The following is a 21,531-nucleotide window of genomic DNA, read 5'->3' as shown; positions in this document are numbered from 1 at the left end:
TGGCCTTGGCGGATGCGCTTTTGAAGTATCAGAAACTAGGGAAAGCGATTGAACCGCAATTGTCCGAGGACAGAGTCAACTTTCCGGACTGGGAGCTGTCCCTGAAAGCAATGGTCACAAGGGTATTTGAAGCAGAAGATTACTTTGTGTCGACTGCGAAGGACGGCGATACGGATAGGGCGGCACTCACGGGCGTTCTAGTGGAAAACAGCGTGCATCCGTCACTTGTCGCTTTGGTCCGGGGAAAAGCTGGGCGGGTGGCTTTCACAACGCTTCAGTCTCGATTTGCAAACGTGTCATGGACATACATCATGTCCAGGTGGGCCAAGGCGAGCGACCCAACGGACGTATCGGCTGACTTGAACACGGCTTACTCGGAGATGCAGACCTGTTTAGACGAGATCGAGAAGCGGACGGGGGCGATTAGCAAAGACTTGGTCCTGGCCCTATTGCTCCATCAGAGGTGTCATCCACACTTCCAAGGGATAGCCAATGCCCTGGACGCTCGAATTGCGGTCAACCCCAAGGGGATGATTTTGTCGAAGACCATCTTGGAGATCGCAGGAAGAATGAACTCGAGTGTTGTACCGGCTCAATCGTCAGTTTTCGCGTACAGGTCGGCGAGGGGCGGGACTGGTGACAGTGTAGCTAGGAAAGGTGGTGACCAGTCGCAATCAATGGTGGGGAAGAGCGACGCGTGGGCAAGGAGGGTCCTAACGGAAAAAAATCCCTGCCGGTACTGCTATGAGTGGGGGCATTGGATGAATGATTGCCCGCTCAAGAAGAATCAGGAGCCGCCGGTGGGAGACCCTCGACTCAGAAACCCGAACGCGCGCTTGAAGAAGTCGGCGGTGTGTCATCCGGCGCTCATGCAGCGGCCCAAGGCGATAGTGGCATCGATTGAAAAGCAGCCCGGGAGCAGCGACGCAGCGCTGCTGGACTCTGGGGCAACGGATAGTGTCAGAAATGATGTCCGTTTTTTTACCTCCCTCAGGCCTATTTCCATGTCCCTCATAGTTGCGTCTACAGATCGGTTTCCCGTGAAGCAAGTAGGGGACATCAAATTGCCGACACCGTTTGGGAAGTTGAAGGTGTCGAACGTTCTATACTGCCCAAACATCAGTGGTACAATCATTTCTCTGGGCAAATTCAGGCGATGGGACGGTGAAGTAAGGTGGGACGGCGAGATATATACTCTAGTCCAGAACGGTGTCTTCTTTCCTTCATTTGAAATCAATGATCGCTGTTTCTTGCGATACTCTGCGTCTGAGGCCTTCGCGGCAGCGATGTCGGTGGAGAGTGCGGTTATGCACGAGAGGATTGGGCATCTTTCTCTGAGGATGCTGCATGAGTCGGTGAAGAAGGGGGCTGTGCTGGATGTGCCGGGTTTCGAGGTGTCGCCGAATAGGGGATGTGACACGTGTGCAACAATGAAAGCGACGCACTCGCCTGTGGATACACCTTCGAGGAACATATGCTTGGAGCCGGGCGATGTAGTGGCGGCCGATCTGATTGGGCCGTATGATTCGTCATTGGACAAATTCAAGTATGTACTGTCGGTTCAAGATTTGAATTCGGGCATGGTCTCCGCCATCCCAATCAAGACAAAGGGAGACGCTACGCAGGAGGTGATAAACTGGATCCGAAAATTCAATAACCTGTCGAACTGGAAGGTTAAGAGACTGCGTACGGACAATGCTCTGGAATTTGTGAGGAGCGGGAATCTGTCCGATTTTCTGGCGGCTGAGGGGATTGTCCACAAGAGGGCGGTACCATACAAACATCATCAGAACGGGGCGATTGAGAGGGTCAACCGAACACTGGCTGAGATGGCAAGGTCGCTGCTCCACACGAGGTGTCTTCCTAAATACCTGTGGTCGTATGCGTTCAGGCAGGCGGCGTTCATTTTCAATCGGCTGGTGCATCGCGGGCATGACGTGACCCCCATCGAGAGGGTTCTTCGGACGAAACCTTCGCTGGCTTTGCTGAAAGTTTTTGGGTGTGTGGCGTACATGTATGATCATACACATAAGAAGCAAATGGTCCCATATTCGCAGAAAACCAGGCATATCGGAGTGGCACCGGACTCCAAGGGGTGGCTACTGTGGGATGAGGAGACAAGGAAAGTCTCGACGTCAGCTTCGGTTCAATTTGAGGAGAACAAGCCTTACGTGATGGCGGACGTCATGGATGCTGGGACGGAGATGGAGGTCGTTTGCTCTGCTATCAAATGTGAGCGGCTCGGGGATTTCAAGCTGGGTGACGAGCTGGACCTTCAAGACTCAGTGCTGGCGGCACTGGAAGGGCGTGATCTCTACGGCGGTGACTCCCCGACTTATCGTGAGGCGGTTGAATCTCCGGAGGCTGGCGAATGGCGAGGCGTGATGGATGAGGAGAGGCGGTCGCTGGAGGAGCTAGAGGTCGCGATGGAGGACGATCCGCCGGAGGACAAGAAGAAGCTTCTCAGGTCTAGGTGGCTGCTTGGGACAAAACGGACGATGCAAGGGGCGATCAGAAGGAGGAAAGCCCGGATAATCGTGGGTGGTCACAAGCAGATAAGGAAGGTCAACTACGACGAGACCTTCGCGCCAACGCCCACGTTTGCTTCGATGAGGACGGCGCTGACGGTGGCGGCAAAACTGAAATGGCCAGTTGCTTTGTTTGACGTTAAAACCGTGTTCCTTCACAGTGGAATTGATGAAGATGTGTGGGTGGTCCCTCCGCCGGGATATCCTGTCACTCCTGGGAAAGTTTGGAAACTCAAGAAGGCGTTGTATGGGACTAAGCAGGCGGGGAGGTGCTGGTGGTTGCATCTCAAGACGGCCCTGGAGAAAATCGGATTCGAGGCGAACCCGCAAGATCAGAGTACATACAGCTACAAACGGGGAAATGATGTAGCTTTCTTGTGGATCCATGTGGACGATGGGCTACTGGTGGCTAGCTCGGATACTCTGATGGTGCGACTCAAGGAGGGGCTGTCGGAGGCGCTCACGCTCAAATGGGACGAGGTTTTGTCGTCGTTGGTGGGCATTCAGATCCGGCAGACAGAAAGGGGTTTTCGTCTTCAGCAACCGTTGTTGATCAGGAAGCTACTGGAGATGGATGGCTCTGCGCTCACGTCGGCGGTACCGTTGCAGGAAAGCACCCTGCAGTCCAATCCTTCGACAGCACCGGATGCGCTTTATCTTTTGTACATTGGGATTCTACTGTACATCGCGCAGGGGACCAGGCCCGATATCTCTTTTGCTACTCACTATCTGGCAAGGTTTTCACTGGGAACGGACGAGAAACACTGGGCGGCTCTCAAGAGACTAGTGGCATATGTTAGGACGACCGCACATTTTGAGCTGAAAGTGGAGCCTGAGGAGATGGAGAATCCGCTTAGGACGTACGTGGACGCGAGTTGGATGGGCGAAGGAGCGAGGTCACATCACGGTTTCATCACCTCTCTCTGGTCGGTGCCTTTGGCGTGGAATGCAAAGAGGCAAACAATCGTGGCCAAGTCAATGTGCCAGGCGGAATATGTTGCCTTGTCGATGGCGTGTGACGAGGTGGTCTGGATGGCAGGAATTATTTCTCCGCTGGTAGGCAACTTAAGGCCCTTGCTTCTGTGCAATAACAAGGCGGCGGTGAGGATCTCGACCAATACCGCTAGTATGAAAAGGACGAAGAACATTGATCAAGAGTTCCATGTCACCAACGAGCGGCTCAGGAAGGGAGAAATCGGACTGGAATGGGTGGCGGGGTCAGATCAGATGGCGGACTGTTTCACCAAAGCGCTGGGGGGGAACTTGATGAAGAAATTTAACAGGGCCGTGTTTGGGGATGGGAAGTGGTCAAGTGAGTGACATTCCCTTAACTATGCACCTGCGGGGTTGCACTGGAGTAGCGGTTCACCCAGCCACTCCAGTGAGCATTTGGTACGGTTTTCTTTCTGCGACGCCACAGATGGACTGTTTCGGGACGTTGAAACTCAGGACGGAGGAATGCGTGGATGGCGTGGAATTGTTGTTGTTGTTATTTCTTTGCTATTTCATGTCTGTGGTCTTATTTGAGCATAAATGGTCTGGTTTATTTTTCAAATTTTGTTTTTTTTCAATTTTCTTCTACGTCTTATTCCTTATTGTTTTACTCTCTGTATGTTTCTATTGTCCTTTCTTTGATTCCTCTTTCACTTTATTCACATGGGTTGGGTTGTTTGTTGTGGGGGGGAATGTTGGGGTTTACACAACAAATCTTGTACTTAGGCACGGCGTTGTAGGGGGGTTCGACCCCCGGGGGAATTTGAAAACTAGATTCTTAACCACTATCTTGCTCTAGAGGAAGAACTTGAAGTGCTGAAGTACTTCTTCTTCCCTGAAAGGTCCGAACATCCTCCCTGCTGCTAGTTCTTTCCGGAAGGAATCTTCGATCTTTGCCTTTGCCTGCCACGCCGAGTCGTGGTTTGGCGGTGAGTAGAACCGCTCCGCTGTATCAATGGAGTGATGAGGGATCCCTTGGGTAAAACCCTTCTTGAACCCTTCTAGCACGTCCTCGTATTTGGGCAGCAGATCCCACTTCTTGAGTGCTGTTGTCCATTCCTCAATGTTCATCTCGCAAGACACTGAGGTTGGCCATGATGTGCTGGTCATCTTTGGCTTTCGCTCGGTTCTCCCGATCTCACGGGGGTAGGCGCAATCACTTGGGTTCATGGTTTCATGACCTATCGGACTTGGATTGCATGGAAAATTTTGGTTTCATCCGTCAGACCATTACATACACACATGGGTTAAACAGGGTAAGATGTTGGCCCGCATTGGGGGGGGGGGGGGGGGGGGGGGGGGGTGAGCGGGCAGTGCAACGCGAACACATGTAGTTGAGCAAACAAGGATAAAGCTCCGCCGTGAACAACGGTTCGTGGGGTACACAAGGCTCCCCTTGGCGACCATGCACAACAGCTGATGAAGGTGTCAACGAACTGGGCCTTACTGGTTTTGTCGGCCTCTGCCCTTCCCGTTGCTGCGCCAATCCCCGCGGGTGTCTCCTCGATTTTTGCCCCTGTCTTCGCGGTCTCTTCTGCGGTCGCGACTCCTATTGTTGTAGCCACCATCCCAGCGGTTACCTTTGTAACCTTGTGTTCGCCCTTGCTTGCCTCTGCTCGGCCCTCAGTCACCCGGCGAATGTGCTCTGCTCAATTGTCGGTGCCGGGCCTGGTTGTTGTTGATGTGCTTCTGGTTTGCGCCAGGGTTTGCTTGGTTGGTGGCCTTTGCCGGATCCTGTGCGGTGACCGGATCCCACGTCTTCCTCTCTCCGCCTTTCGCATATGGGTTTTTGGTGAAGTCAAGCTCTTCAAACTTCCTCGTTTGGGCAATGATCTTCTGGGCAATCTCTTCACTCTTGACCGAGATGTTGCTGATGAAAATCTTCCCGTCTGGCATGACAACACAGTGGGCGAAGGCGTTCATCCGAACGTCAATGTCATAACGGAGCCCTGCCATGAATCCGTACTGGGTGACAAGTTGGTCGCAGATCTTCTTGTGGGCTTGCACCCACCCTGCGAACTTTACGTAGTTTCACACTTTAATCAAGGCCGCCAGGAATCCTTGGTGGTTGATGGACCATTCGGCGTACCTTTGGGTGTACTCGCATGGGTATGGGTACCCGGTATACCGGTATTTGTCGGCGTTGTTTTCATCCGCTTTTGATTGCTTCTCTGCGTAATGGATGATGGCTTTATCCTGCCAAACTTCATTGAAGATTGTCAGAGGCAGCGGGCTCCGCAACTCCCGGAGGTTGCGTTCGAAGAATGGCGTGAAGCCGACGTCGCCGCTAGTAGGTTGTGCTGCATCGTCAAAAACTACACCAGACGGCATGGTATCTACTGGGCCGATGGAAGGAATCGCGTCCCCTGGTTGGTTGTCCGTGGGATTGGGCGTGGGAATCGTGGTGACTGGCCTGTTGCTGCTGGACAGTGCGCCAACCCTCTCCGACAAGCGCTTGACTGGGTCGGTCAGAGGTGCATGTTGACGGTCTGGTTTGGGTTCGGCCTTCCCAAGGTTCTCGCTGATCTTGAAGAACATCAGAGCTAGTTCGGCGTTCCCTGCTGCTTCCGCTGCCAGCACTCGATCGACCATGAGGGATACCTTTGCTTGGACCTCTGCTCCCTGGGGAAGGGGCTGTGGTGGGTTCCACAATTCGATCTCGTCGTGGTCGACGAGATGGGCAGCTAGGTTGTGGTAGCAACATGCGCTCAGTTATTCCGCTGGATTGATCTGAACCGTTCGGACGCTTACCTTTTGCGGTTCCTTTCGCCCGGGATTTCTGCGACTTATCCCCCAGCAGGTCTTGGTAGAGCGCTGCTGTTGGGGGGGCGCCGTCGGTCAACGGACCTTCTTCCTGTATGGTGTGATCGTCTCGGGGTGTGTTCGATCCCGTCGGTGTCTTGGAAGATGACCTTGTCGCGCGGTCCGTTGGAGGGATGGCCTTCTTAGGGGCCTTGGCCTTCCCCTTCTCGGCCTGCCTTGCTTCTTCGCCTTCTTGAAGGATCGGTGGTTGCTGGGCATCGTGGTCTTCGTCTTGCGTTTGGGTCGGTCCTCCTTCGTGATCCAGTGATTGTCGGCTTCCCGTCATCGAGGATCTGGCGAGGTTTGCGAGGCTTGATAGTCGGTTGGCCATTGGGCAAAATTTTTCTTTGCGGTTTTGGCGACGGCGAAAAGATGCTGATCCGGCGATGAGTCCTCGGCGCTGGGTCCTAGATCTTCTAGGTTCAGCTGCCGGGACCTTGGCGTTGACATCCACGCCGTGGTTCTTCGCCCGCAGCCGCAACACCTCCCTGTTTGCGCTACGTCGCCTGCACGCGCGCGTGTTGGGCTCACTGGTCGCCACTCCATGGACCGGCCCACATCCGCTACTCTCCTGTGAGCTACCATCATCAGCGCAACCCACTTCCTCCCACGCTCCAATTACTCCGTCTCCTTGTGATTCTTTGTTATCAGCGCCAAAACCAAGCTGGCATTACGTTCCCGCAAACCAGCCTGCGCCTAAGAATATCACTTCGGACCCGACTGACCCAAATAACATCCTTACCACCAAACAAAGAGCTCACCTTGTCAACAAACCTTTGACGACCAAATCTTGGTTTGTGCCGTTCTTTAATCAAAGTTTGTGTTGTTCTTCCATTCAAGAATCTAACTTGGTTCCCAAAGCCTACAAAGCCGCAGTCAACTCAGCTCAATCTCATAATTGGCTAGAAGCTATTTTGGCTGAACTTTCTGTGATGGATCGTCTTAACATTTGAGAAATTGTACCAATACCATCCGACGCCATTCTTCTAGGCACAGTGTGGGTATTCAGAATTAAAACCAATGCTGCGGGTGAATTCGTAAAATTTAAGGCTAGACTTTGTGCGCAAGGCAGTGCGCAACAAGATGGAATTGACTACAACAAGACTTTTGCTCCTACTGGTTGCCTTCCAGCTCTTCTCTCTGTATTGGGCTACTGTGTCAATAACAATCTTGATATACATCAAATGGACGTCAAGAATGCCTTTTTAAATGGAACCTTGGAAGAAAAAGTTTACCTACAAATTCCGCAAGGTTTGGATGCTCCGCCTGGGACCTGTCTTCATTTGGTAAAGTCAATTTACGGTTTGAAGCAAGCACCAAGAGTTTGGTATTGTGAATTGTCCGCCTTCTTCAAATCAATCAATTTTTTCCCTTCTCCAAATGATCCCTGTCTTTTAATTTCAGTTCTGCAGATCCCAATTGGACCTGTCTTGTTCACGTCTATGTGGATGATCTTGTTGTGGTCTCAGAGGATGTTGGTCGTTTCAAACAGTTAATTAACAATAAATTTTTGATGGACGACTTAGGTCCAATCAACTCTCTCCTTGGTATGAAAATATCTTGCACCAATGATCATCTTGAGTTGTCTCAAGAAAATTATGTCTCTGAAATTCTGGCCAAATACGACATGGCAGATTGTCGTCCTGTGCTTACTCCGATGGTTCCCAACACAAGATTGGTACAAGCAACTTCAGAAGAAATCCAAACCTTCAAAAATTTAAATATAAGTTACCGAAGGGCAATTGGTCTAGTAAACTGGGCGGCGGTGGCAACTTGACCCAACATCACTTTTGCCGTTTCTCAACTCTCCCAACATCTGGAAAACCCCGGAATTGTTCATTGGCGTGCTTTTCTCCACCTTCTCTGGTATCTTTCGAAAACGGTTGATTTTTCCCTAAATGTTGGCGGCAATGATAATTGAGTTTTCATCTACGTTGACTCAGATTACGCAAGTTGTGTTGATACTTGTTGCTCTTACTCGGCCTATTTGGTTTGTTTGGGAAACTCTATCATCTCCTGGCGTGCCAAAAAGCAAGTTTCTGTCGCATCCTCCACTACCAAAGCCGAGTACAAGCCCTTGTATGACGGTGTTCAAGAGGCTATTTCCATGCGCGCTCTTCTTACTTCACTTAATTTGCCAATCTATCCAATCCCTATATTCTGCAACAATCAAGGCGCGATAGCTTTGGCAAGAAATCCTCTTTTTCAACAATGTTCCAAACGCATCAATGTCAAATTCCATTTCATTCGCGAAGCCATTGAAAACAATCAAGTTGAAATCAATTAAATTCCAACTTCCAACAATCAGTCTGACGGATTCACTAAATTTTTATTGACTCGCCGGCAAAAATGTTTCTTTGTTATCTCCGATACCAGCTCCAAGACTTCAAGTCTGAAAACTGAGAACGAGGGGGGGTGTTGAACTTAAAGTAGTTCTTTTGGGTCTTTCTCATTTTCCTGCCTTTAGTGTAGTTGTGCCACAGTTGTTCCAAAACCTAGTTGATCATATAAAACTCCGTTCTTATCATGTATTGGTTCTTTTCTCAATCAAATCATATAGTTTCATCAAACAACTCTTTGTTAACTCTCATCACAACTGATCAGGTTAGTGATTGTTTGCGGTACTAAGTCGTACACTCGTGTAGTTACTTATATCACTACACCTTAAAGGTGTGCAAAAAGGAATCAACTCATATATTTTCATCAAACAACTCTTTGCTAACTCTCATCACAACTTATCAGGTTAGTGATTGTTTGTGGTACTAAGTTGTACACTTGTGTAGTTACTTATATCACTAAACCTTAAAGCTCCGAGTTCATTAAATTGGACCCTGGGGAGATGATTGATTTCCACTTTTTATAGGACATAAAAGCGTGTCTGAATTTCCAGCATGACTGTTTTTCCGGACACTGTTGAATGGTTCAAAACACCACTCCTAGTTCTCCAGATAACAAGGCCGGTCCCCGCCCAAATAGAATCCAACACTCTGACAGTCAGAATTAAATTTTAAATTCCTCGTCTCTGCATTCCACGGTTTCACATCAACAACTTGCCGCGCTGTCATTTTCACCTGTTGACCCCAGCAGTTGGCACACTGCCATTGAGCGCGGCGTGCGGAAATGGCGGGAGGCCATGGATGTCTAAAATGTCCGGGAAAAGAGTTGTAACTAGCTTTCTGACATGAATTATTTCAAACACCATTATTACCTGTGATCATTGCTCCATTCCTTGGCTGTTCGCCTGCGCGCGGACCCTGTGCCTGTAGTAATTTGCCCGAGTTTTGGAGCCCTGCATTTGGGTGAATTGATTAGGAACATGTGTATGTTCCTAATATTAAATCAGTGGTGTTTCAGTTGTACACAGTTTGTTGGGTTGCTGCTGGCCCCTGGGCAGAGGGCGGCATACAACCCGCGACAAGGCTAGACCGGCTCCTGTACAATCATGTTCAAGCGCAAGGTTGAGCCGGTTATGTGAGCTGTATGCATGACGCCAGGCGCCGCTAGTTCAAAATGTACTTATTTGGTCTTGCAACCTCACTGGACAAATATGTGGACCAAAAAGGTTAATGGATGATTGCTCTCTGGCACCACTTTTCTGGTGCCACAGGTTAATTCACAAGTATGTTTGCACAAGGTAAGCTACATGTATATTTTACTTCTTGACATGAGACAGAAGGCAAGGTTAATCAGGACTTGTGGGTGGAATGGTGAAAATTGGACTAGTGAGTGGAGCAATGCAGAGCAAGACTAGTGGGTGGAACGACACCAGCTCAAATCAAATCCATCGGTCACCTTTGCCATTTTGGATTGCAAGTTGCGGATCTCCTGGTGCGCCTGGGCCAGCTTCTGTGTCTGCACAACCAACTTGGCCATCTGGCTGGCAAGTAAGCGATCCATCTCTTGTTTGTGGTTTTGAACCAAAGACATGTAGGAGGATTGGAAGGATTGCTCTTTGCACTTGATATTTGACTTGAAGTTGGCTAACTGGGATTCAGACCGCTCCACAATTCCCGACATCATACAGAGCAGTTTGTGAACTATTGACTTGGTGATGAATATGGACGCCATTGGTGGATTGGGAGTGTCAGGAATGATTACGGGGTGGCTTGCGGAGCTGCCCGGAGCTGCGTGTGGGGGGCCCTCGATGAGCAATGGGTTGGTGGCCGTCCTGCCAGCTTCGTGAATGACCTCATTGCCAATATCTTCAAATTGGCCAACCGCAGGCTTGTCCCTGTTGGCCATCTCAATTAAACAACAAGCCGGGTTGATCGGTGTGGGCTCAACCTGGTCATAACACGCTTTGAGACAGAGGTAGAGCTGATTATGAGCCAAGAGTCAGCATAAGATGCGGATTTGGAAACAGGAGTCAAGAGGGAATCTACTGACCTCTCTTGTCATATTCTAATGTACTAGGATGCCAGCCAAAATGTCTTGGGGGTTTTTTGTGTTGAGTGAATTGATGGCCTAAAAAATTGAGGAAGCATCTCAAGAAATATTCAATGTCTGTTCCAAGGAAAAACTGAACTTACCAAGAAGGTCCGCATGAGCTCACGGAACTCTCAGACCCAAGTTTCCAATGGAATACTGCAGAGCAAAATGTTGAGGTGGTCTTTTTGGTCGGTGCGCCCGAGGTACTGGTGGAGTGTCTCATATTTATCCATTGTTGGTAACGCCTTGCTGTGGGCCCACTGTACTCTATGATACCAGTCCACAACTTCGAGAAGGTAGGCACGTCAATTGAGTACAACAGGAAAACCAGGCAGATTAGGTGGGTTGGTGGACATGGTGGGGGGATGGAAGTATAGGGTGGGCCAGATTGACTGAGGGACAAAGGATTGAGCTCACCTTTATGGTGTAGGCTCCCGGCAAAGAGAGCACCATACAAAAGTGGGTCAGCACAAGCACAGATCACATGAAAAGGTGTCCTTCTTGGCGCCTCTCAGTGAAGGCTGGCATGTCATCAAGATGATCTCACCTTGTCTCAGACGCTGGTTGCTTGACTCTTGAAGGCCAGGGGAAGGTGGCAAGGCCGGTATTATGTAGTCTCAAATGACAGAGTCATGCCGGCCGGCTTGACGGATGAGGATGCATAGACAAGTTTTTTGCGCCTGGCGTCCATCATCACGTCTCCAAGCCTGTCAATATGACTCTTGACGTCAAAGATGGGGAAGCGCGTCGTCTGCAATGCCCTCATCTGGCAAATTGCCGGCATCTGTGGTGATTTTGCCGTCAAACCGGCCTGTGCGTTGGTTTGACGGGCCAGATCGTCCTTGATCGCTCCCGCCGTGTACACAGCGGGAGCGATCAAGGATGATCCAGCCCGTCCAGCCAACGTGGGGGCCGGATTGATGGCAAAATGACCCCAGATGACAGCAAATTGCCTGATCAGGACCCTGCACACAACGCATTGACCCATCTCTGACGGCCAGGACGTGAGATCGGACCCAACCCCGGCAAAACCACATCCGCTTTGCTAGAGACCAGCATCATGACCAAATATTATTGGTCATGATGCCAGACCTGTTGGGAGATGCTCAACTTGGTCAGTTTCCCGGGCAGATGGCAGTCGGTCCTGTGCACAAGTCCTTGGGGCAACTTTGAACAGCAGGGGTGATGTCACCTGCTTCAGATATTCTTGACTTTGAGAGTACAAACGCATGAGCAGCTCTTGTCCCCCATCATCCTCTCCCCCATCCTTGCTCCTTGCTGCTCCCATCCTCGCTCCTCACTCCTCCCTCCAGCGCTTCTCAATCCTCCCTCCATTCCTCGCTCCTCCCTCCCTCCCTCCCTCCTCCATCCTCCCCCCATTGTGTTGAAATTACTCAGGTGAAAAGAATTGTGTGTTGTGGGATTTGAACCCACAACCTTCTACATTCAAGAGAGCTGCTCTTATACCACTGAGCTAAACACACAGTTGGTCTTACTGGTGATTTTTGGATATTAGATCATATAGCTTGGCCCCTCAAATGGAGCTTGAAGCATATATTCCAACACACCCCCTTGCTTCATGCACCATGAACAAACTATGAATATTGCATATGCAAATCATGTATGTTTGTCATGCATCATAGATAATGATTAATGCATAACAATTAGGAAATTGAATATTGCATATGCATATGGAAGCATGAATATCAAGTATTCACAGAGTTTAGCCAACTTTAATTCAATTCACTGATGGGCTTTTGCACACGGGTACCCATTGCGTGTGCGGGTACCCGCCCGAAATTTTGCAAATTCTGGACACCCGCACCCGCACCCGCACCCGCACCCGCCAGGGCAAGTACCCGGGTTCTTGGGGGAAGGTACCCGGGTGTAGGGGCGAGTACTTGCTTGTAAAGCACCTTCTACTCGACTCAAAAACTCATTCTCATTTCTTTAGCAATATATCAAAAGTAAATTTATTTAATTTTTCAACTTTTTTACTAACTACTCTTCATTCTGACGACTCTTTTTTCTCTGTTGTTGCTTCCATTGACGCAAGAGTCCGGGTTTAATCTTACCATTTCTTGAGTAAAATGCTACAGTCATTCCCCAAGTGACTGAAGATGCGTTGAGCCGGTGCCTTCGGGCCAAAACATAATTGCGGCCAAAGCTGAACGACCTTTCAACATCTACAGTTGTAGCTGATGAAGATGAACTTGAGTCAGTGATTGATCAAAGAAATAAAACAAAAATGATGAGTAAAACTACAAACCTGGACAGCTGAGCACGTCAAGTGCCATCTGAAGGAGGCCTCCGTGATTGTTCCCGGCGCGTCCTTGTTGAATCCACCATTTCAGGGGGTCAACCGGTGATCCATCCTGAAGATGCAACCCGCCAGCAAGCCATATGTTGAGGGGATCAGTCAAGGTGTTTGCTGAACGCGGTTTGGAGGCAGTGCTGAGCCCAGCAAGAATCCCTGTTGGAGGCTGTTTTGGCAGGAATCAGATCTGAGATGATGGCGGGTGAGGTAAGATCAGTGACTAACCTTGTGATGAGTATTGGGCTCTTGGGATAAGATTGACGGAGCTGCGGGCTTGTAATAGGATTCCCACATCTCCCGGGTAAGCCAGATCGATTTGTTAATCCACTCAGGCTGCCAGAAATATTCATCTTTGAAAGATGGATGCAGAACTTAAAAGAACAAAACATGTATGAGTTATCTATCTAATCAAAGATGAAGTAAGAAATCACCGACCCATAGCCACTCGATACAACGGAGAGCCGTCCGTGAGCGTATAGTACTTATTTGTTAATTGAAGCCCTGCATGGCAGGCATTTCACAAAGCTGGAGGGTAGCCGTCTTGCCTGTTGGAAATGGCATTTGATAGATGGGAAGTGATGTGGTCAATAAAAACAACAACTTGCGATATTTGAGCGGCCCCCCAAGTTGAAACTTGAAGAGTGATTTCGTGGAACGGCTCAAGGACCTCAACCAGGTCTTGCGCTAATTTTAAATCGGTCTGAGTGATTTGATGTTCTCAAGGAGGTCCATGGCGTCTGTCCTTCTGCAATTCCATGCTGTGCAGGTGATTTGATGTTGGTAGTTGTCAACAACTTAGAGGAAAAAAATTAAAAGAACTCACATTGCTTCCAAACATCGCAAGATACCATTCAATTGCACCAAAGTGGAGTTCCACCGGGTCTTCACATTGCGTTTGATGTTGTGAGGCTTTGGACATTTTTTTTCCCGGCAGAACTCCACAAAAACGGCCTTCGAGTTTGGGGACTTATTGAGCTTCCGAGAAATTGCTTGAAACTTTGATTGGAAATTTTTCAATCAGTTACAATTCAACACAAGGCAATATTGAATGAGCGCTTACCTTAGCTAGGGTTTTTCTACACAATTGAGACGTGTAGAGGTCATCTTCTTCTTCATTGCTCATCTCGATGACATCGCTTTCCTCCAATTCAATATCTTCATCATCGATAAGATTGCATGCCAGCATTGAGTCATCCACGGATATGTCGTTGTCATTGCCTGGTTCGTTGTCATCTTCCTCATTATATTCGTCTATGTTAAACCTGTGAGCAATGAGTAAACAAAAATCAATGAAGTGAGATCAAGTGAGAAGAAAGACCCAAGAGAATACCTTTTGATCTGCTTGTCAGCCTCATCGTCTTCTTTCTCGTCGGAAACATCATTGATCAATAAGTAGTTGTTCTTTTTATTTTTTTGTAGCTGCCAAACGGACGCAATACCACCTGAACGATTAAGTTCGTTATGTGAGCAAAGCATCTAATCCACTGCCCCTTGCCTTTGATTCGGGGCCATTTGAATTTTCGGATCTTGTCGATCATTTTCTGGTTATTGGAAGCATTGTCGGTGACGAAACCGCATATCTGTGACACAAAAATTGCACAGTCAGCAGCGTAGCAAGTAGAAATGTGAAGTAATGAACTTGCCTTGTTCTGCAACCCAAATTTCTCCACGATAAGCCGGACGGTGTCAGAGAGATAGATTCCAGTATGACTTTCTTTTAACAACACAAAGTCAAGAGGCATTGCCTCTAGATCATAATGACCTGCGGCATCCTCAACCAAGCGATATACAACTGTCCCTAAAATTTCAAAACCGTTAGGTGACTGCTAACAGTCAAGACCTAAATATAGTGCCCCTTTGTGCTTCTAAAAAATTATTGATCAAATCAGGTGGGGAAGATAAATTCAAATAATGAAATGAAAAAATACCTCAAGCTTTTCAATGAATGATTCCTGAACTGCAGTATATGACCTGCCAATGTCACAAGACACTGTCTTTCTTGTCGGTAAATTCTTGACAACCTTGGGGTGTAAGAGAGCTTGATGCGAGGTTTCAGTGAGAGCCGAAAACGGTTGAGCAGCCTCAGCACACCAGATTGCACAGATTTGTGGCACCTGTGAGGGTTTTCATGTCAGACTAGAATGGGGGAATGGATTATAAAACAAAATGCCAGACTTGCCTCCCGCGGATCGATATCACCAGTGCCCAAGACTCCCACACTGCCAGATTTTGTTCATTCTTCTTGGCATCTTGTTGTTTCTTGAGGCCAGTTGCGACATGCTTCAAGAGATTAGACGCAGATGTGTCATGGATTGGACGGTGAATGGTACTACCACACCTTCAAATTGAAAAGAATCCAGCAGATTCAGTTCGCCGATCGATCAACCAGAGACAATTAGAAATACCTACTGACATCTTACAAGAGTATGATATCATCCTGCAATTGTTTTTGTCGAGTTGATTCAACAGTTGTGGTGGATTATAGGAAGCGTAACACGAGCTGAGTTGGTTGCTATGCACTCTCAGTGCCCTTTCTGCAAAAAAAACCATTTGTTGTTTCATGAATTGTATATTCCAATGAATGACAGTTTTAAAGAAGAAGAAAACCTACTTAGCTCTTGCTCATCTGTCGTCATTCCCTGAGACTTTGAACAATCAGTGGCTGGTGGGTCTTCATCAGAATCATCGACAACTAAGGTCTTCCTCGCTTGTTGTTCCTGTGGGGGAGGATTTTGCAATCGGGAAGATATGCTAGGGCTTGAGGAGTTGGTTGATACGGGGGGCTTGCAACGCTTCCTGGTGTGGGCGGCCATGGCGAGGTTCTGAGTTGATATGTGGCAGCGGTGAGCTTCAGCCAAACTCCGAGACCAGGTCGGGCGGGCATATTATGTAATATGTATATATATGATGCATATACATATGTGCTGTGCACGATATCTCTGGCCAAAATGGCCCACCAGGAGGGGCGGGTACCCAGATGGGTACCCGTTTTTTTCCTTCCCAAAATCTCGACACCCACACCCGCACCCAGCACCCGCCGGCGGGTGCTCAGTGGGTGTTCCAGGTACCTGCCAGCGGGTACCGGGTACCTGCAAACGGGTACCCAAGTGCCATCTCTACCCACAACCTTCTACATTCATGAGAGCTGCTCTTATACCACTGAGCTAAACACACAGTTGGTCTTACTGGTGATTTTTGGATATTAGATCATATAGCTTGGCCCCTCAAATGGAGCTTGAAGCATATATTCCAACACATTGCACCATCACTCCTTCCTCCATTGTTCCTTGCTCGCTCGCTCCTCCATTGCTTGCTCCTCCCTTGTCTCTTGCTTTTGTTTTGCTCTCCTTTTGTTTGCCTATCGGCCCGTTATTGCGGATAATAAGCTCAAAAAATTTGTAATATAAGTCTTTGTAGTTGTCAATAAGCTTGGTGTACATAATTATCTCTTGTCAGAATACAGTGCCAGCTGCGGGCGCAGGGGGCAAACAGACTATGTTGCACAGCAACGGAAGTTCCAAGTTTCATCCCCTCAAACACTAGCTCAAACCAAGCCACATAGACAGTTGCTAACTCCGACTTGTGCCATCTCCAAACACAGCAGGTGAAACAAGCAACCAGACTCCGAGGGCGCAAGCCACAACGGAAAGAGCTAACTACTCCAAGGCAGCCGCGATTCCTGAATCTTTGGTCTCGTGATTATTTAAAGAGCAGTCTTGAGATCTAGAATGAGGCCCAAGACTAATCATCGCTCACATATTAAAGCTCACTGTCTCAAAGAATATCCAGCTGTGTAAACAGTTCAGATAACCTATCAGCTCGTATCAGCCCCAAGACAAACAAGTAAGCCATTCACTTACGAAGTGCTCAGGCAACAGTTCGCTAACTTGAGCACCGCTCATCCGCAGTTCCCACAGGAACCAATCCACAGTCTAATAGACTCAACAGCGTAGGCACGAGTGCGCTGAACTCAAGAGGTAAACAACCTTCACTAGTCGCATTAAGACGATCATAAATCAGCATGCTAACGCAGCGTGTCAATTTGTTATCCAAGAGAAAGATACAGCCTTATCCCTCTCTTTAGTTCATCCACTTCTTCCCAATTCTTGCTCTCAGGCTTCGTGCCCCAATTTCCACTCTATACATAAAACTCAGAGACACGGCAAATTTGCCTGCTCTTAGGTAATTGGCATTTCAACTTAAACAGAATCAAAGTCATTATAATTGTACATAGTTTTCCACTCAGAATCTGACAAGAAATAAATATCTTAGTTGTCCACAATTTAACATCTTTTTGCTAGTTGAGTTTGGATAATAAAATCAATCTGCTAAAGTAAAAATCATCACTGTCCATCAATAAGACTGCCAATTGGGCTCGCGGCCCACCCAGGTCTGAGTGCCAGTATTCTGCCGCCTATGATCAACTTTGGGGGTTGGTGTTTAAGGTTATGGCATGTGGGGGACTTTTCACAACACCACCCATTCTGTTGTCATCAAGACGGCCCTGGCCGTGTGGACAATCTGCTTGCTGTCATTGTCACTGCTATTACACCGGCCATCCAACCGGTGTGCCTGCCGGCTCTTTGGCAGACATTGTGCGCCCCCCCATCATGTTGTCAACCACTGGTGGGTCAAACAGATTCCCGAGTACGGGAAATCTCTGTCCTCCTGACGGCAAAACGCGCCCGCCATGTATATGTAAGAGTCCAGAATGGGACTCTTCACTAAAGGATCAAATGAGGGTGCTGAGAGTTTGTCTCCAAGTTTCAGGGCCCAAGTTTCATGTATTTCTAAAGGAGAACAACTAGCAAGGAGAGAACCATGTCTCTCTTCAGTATCTACAACCAGAATGAAGAGAGAGGAAGAGAGGAAGTGAGAAATGGGAGAGAGGGTGTACCAAGCAAGGTGAGAACCATGTCTCTCTTCAGTATCTACAAACAGAATGAAGAGAGAGGAAGTGAGGAAGTGAGAAATGGGAGAGGGAGTACCTAGCAAGGAGAGAACCATGTATCTTCCAAGCCAGCTAGGTGGTGGAGGAGTCGGGACTATATGGGTCCCGCTCAGGGTCTCGTGACATATGTGTGACACCCTAGGAGGGGGGCTCACAGCATATACCATATATCTCTATAAACGGCACTCTTGCCCTTATTATAGCTTATCTCTCCAAAGCATGTACATTAGTAATCTAAGCCGCAAACGGACCTCTCCAAGTCCGGCCATCCTCTTCACCTTTATCTGTCTCTTACCCTCTATCTTGTATCATCCCATCTCATGGGATGTATCCCTTGCCTCTTGTGTTCTCCTCACCCCTTGCTATGCTTCACTACCAACCTCTTGTCTATAAAAGGAGACTTTGAGCTGTGCAACATATTCCCCAACTTAGTTCTCTCACATTCTCCGCTCTCCAGAAACCTACAAAACTTCACACAGCATCTGAATCCCCCCGGCAATTAAGTATTTTTCCTCCTTTGGGCTCTTCTTTTGTTCAGCTCCTCACATTCAGAAGGGGTTCACCTATTGCCCTGTTGCTGAACACTTGCTGTTTCTGTGCAACTACAAAGATACTACCACACCGCTGCAAAGCTCATCTCCAAAAGTCCTTTCATTGTGAGAATTCAACAATTGCGCTTCTGTTAAAGCACCTTCCACTTTTGTGCATTGGTTCAATACCTCCCAACCAATTGCAATGCTCCTTTCTGTTGTCCCCAACTGCTCACAATCCTCCTTTGATGCTCCATTGCTACTCCAGTTGCAAAATTACTCTCAGCATTTCCTCAGCCTCTTTCATAAAGGCTCTTCTTAAAAATCAATTCATCTGTCAAAAGTCTATTGGCGATGCCATTTACCAAACTAACCGTCCGCTCACTCACCTATTTTGCTCACCGTCCCTGGTTTGATCAAAATAATTTATTCAAAATCCTCTCTGTTCTTGGGTGGTTTATTTGTGATGGGGAATCACAACCTCATTATAATTTACATTTCAATATTTATACTGCTGCCCCTATGGATTCAGGTCCCAACCCTGCATCTTGGCTTGTTTTTGAGGGACTGATCTTTCCACTTGGCATCACATAAACAGGCTAACATTAGTCTCACAACTCACGCCTCCAGTTTTCACCAATCAGTTCCTGCCTCCTTTGCCAGTCACACTTACCCCCAGTTGACAGGTGTTCTGATTGTCTTCAACAATCATGGAACTGTCTGAGATGTTGACCCTGAAAATCGGGAAGTAAGCCCAAATAAATTGTCTGTATTTATCTCAGGGGTCAATTGAACAACAGCTAGATAAATTATCCATTGGGGACTCGTTCTGAGTGGCCGCTGATATTGAATCTTGGGTTGAATCTGTTATAAACATCAAGGTGAGTTTCTCATGATCCGTAAGATTTTCATATATCAAACAATTCTTCTCAACAGCTTGAAATGTTTTGAAGTATCTTGAGATGGAAGTTTAATAATTTCTAGCTTTTGCCTAGTGTACAAGAAAGAGTATCAGTGTTGAGACAATGATATAAGTTTGGCTGCCATTTTTTCCTGCAAATTTGAAGCATGACTGTAGGGGCCCCTAGATAGTATTTTTTTAGGTGCAGCCTTGGGAAAATACTGTTGCGCAACAAATTCATTTCGGCATAACAACCCTAACCTCATTCTCAAGGAGAGACTGCTGTGGAATTGTGTTCTCCCTCAAGTCAAAGGGGTTTTTTGCACTGATTTGGCTCTTCTGTTGCAAGTTTTATGAAAGTAGATGACTTTGAAGGATGCCCTAGATAGAAATTGAATCTCCCCTTTAGCTGATGTTGCGCACCATCTATTGATACACACGTTTGGTAAATTCCTGTGCATTAATGAAATCATCTCTTGACTCAGCTCTTAAGCTCATTCTTGAGTGGAACATGTTGTGGATTTGTGTTGCCCCTATTATCTGGTACGCAAAATAACACTGTTGCACAAGGGAGATTCTCTTGTTAAAGTGTCATTTTATAGGTATCAATTTCCACTTGCCTTAGCCTTTTCCATGACAACAAAAAAATGTCGGGGGCAAAGCATGAAGCAAGTGGCGTTGGTCTTGCGCAGTCAAGTGTTTGCGCATGGGCAGTTATACGTAGGAATTTCCCGTGTACGTGATGTGCGTAACCTTTCAGTTGTACAAATAGGCAAAAGAGATGAATCAGAAGTTCTAAATTTTGTAAAAAAAGTAGTTTTTAGATAGTTATTTTTGTAGTAATGCATAAAATTCATAATGTCTTGAGGACCTTGGAGCTGGCGGCATAGCCGCCCCTGTACTCTAGTGATTTACTGATTGGGAAAGCTGTACAATTTGATGTGAAAAAAATTGCTCCTTTGGGTTGAGATCACTTGGCTTGATCTAGATTGAGAAACAAAATCATTTCTGCAGAGATTTTCTGCTGGGATGAATCCAGCCTAAAAAATTCTCCTTTGGGTACATCCCCATGGTTATTGGATTGAAAAAAGAAGATTTATGTACATACTAGATTATCTACGTATCTTGGGTGGGCAACCGGCACCTGCTTGCCAAGATCCAGGAATCATTCCAGGTGGGCAAGCAGGTACATGCGCTTTCTGGGGAGGCTTTCCAAATGGATGTGCCTTTGTACTTGGCGGAGATGAATGTTCTTCAGCTCCTTCATGCTGACCTACAACCTGCTTGAAATGTATGATTTCTTGCCAAGCAGGTGCCAAGTGTTTGCGCCGGAGGAATCCTCCAGGCGATTGCAGAGCTTGGAGCTTCTTCCGCTTGCCGGGAATGATTCCGGAATCCAAGCAAGATTCAAAATTCAAAAGTCTCCTCCTTGGTGGTCTCATTTTGCGTTCTCGCCAATGAGAATACTCAACCAAAAGGTTCTTTATGTACCCGCCCGGTTAGGATAGAATCTCTTTGGCTTGCCTGGAAAGATTCCTCAAGCACAATACCTTGTACCTGTTCACTGAGGGCCTCAGCAAGCAGAAGCTTCTTCCGCTTGTTGGGCGGTGATTCTGGGAAAGACTCCTGCAAGAATTTAAAACATGTGTCCGCTTTCTGGGCATGCCACTGGGAAGCCAGAGGTCATGCCTTGCCAGCATGCCAGTGAGAAATCCCGGTGTGTGCTTGCTTGGCTATGAAAGGGTATGTAGTTATGTAATTGCTCATCCATGGTTGTGTTTTTTTAGTTTTACATAATTCTTGACAACCATATTCATTTAGGATTTCTTAGGCTACATTCAGGTACACCCCAGTTCATGTTGAATTTTCAACACCACTTTTATCCAATTTGCCATCAAAAAAATTCATTTTTTTTCAAGTTGGTCAGATTCTTGTGAAACTACTTTTTCTGATGATTGAAAAATTTGTGTAAATGTTATGATAAAAGGTGATAGGAATGATGTTGAATTTGCCAAAACAAACCAGGCTGATTTAATACACTATCTAAATTTTTAGGGTCAGCCTAAAGGCACCCCAAAAAT

General features: G+C 47.5%; 1 protein-coding gene across 1 annotated transcript; it reads right to left on the bottom strand.

The window, feature by feature from the left end:
• Nucleotides 1-10,070: 10,070 nt before the first annotated feature.
• Nucleotides 10,071-10,721, bottom strand: PtA15_13A215 (uncharacterized protein; the record flags this gene model as incomplete). Its single annotated transcript, XM_053162391.1, has 2 exons — nucleotides 10,071-10,640; nucleotides 10,710-10,721. The coding sequence occupies 2 exons, from the start codon at nucleotides 10,719-10,721 to the stop codon at nucleotides 10,071-10,073; spliced, it is 582 nt and encodes a 193-aa protein (XP_053026371.1).
• Between the last annotated feature and the right edge of the window lie 10,810 nt (nucleotides 10,722-21,531).

The sequence above is a fragment of the Puccinia triticina genome, chromosome 13A (genome assembly GCF_026914185.1).
Source record: "Puccinia triticina chromosome 13A, complete sequence".
NCBI lineage: Eukaryota > Fungi > Basidiomycota > Pucciniomycetes > Pucciniales > Pucciniaceae > Puccinia > Puccinia triticina.
Note: the sequence above shows the minus strand (reverse complement) of the source record. Positions and strands in the feature narration are given on the sequence as shown.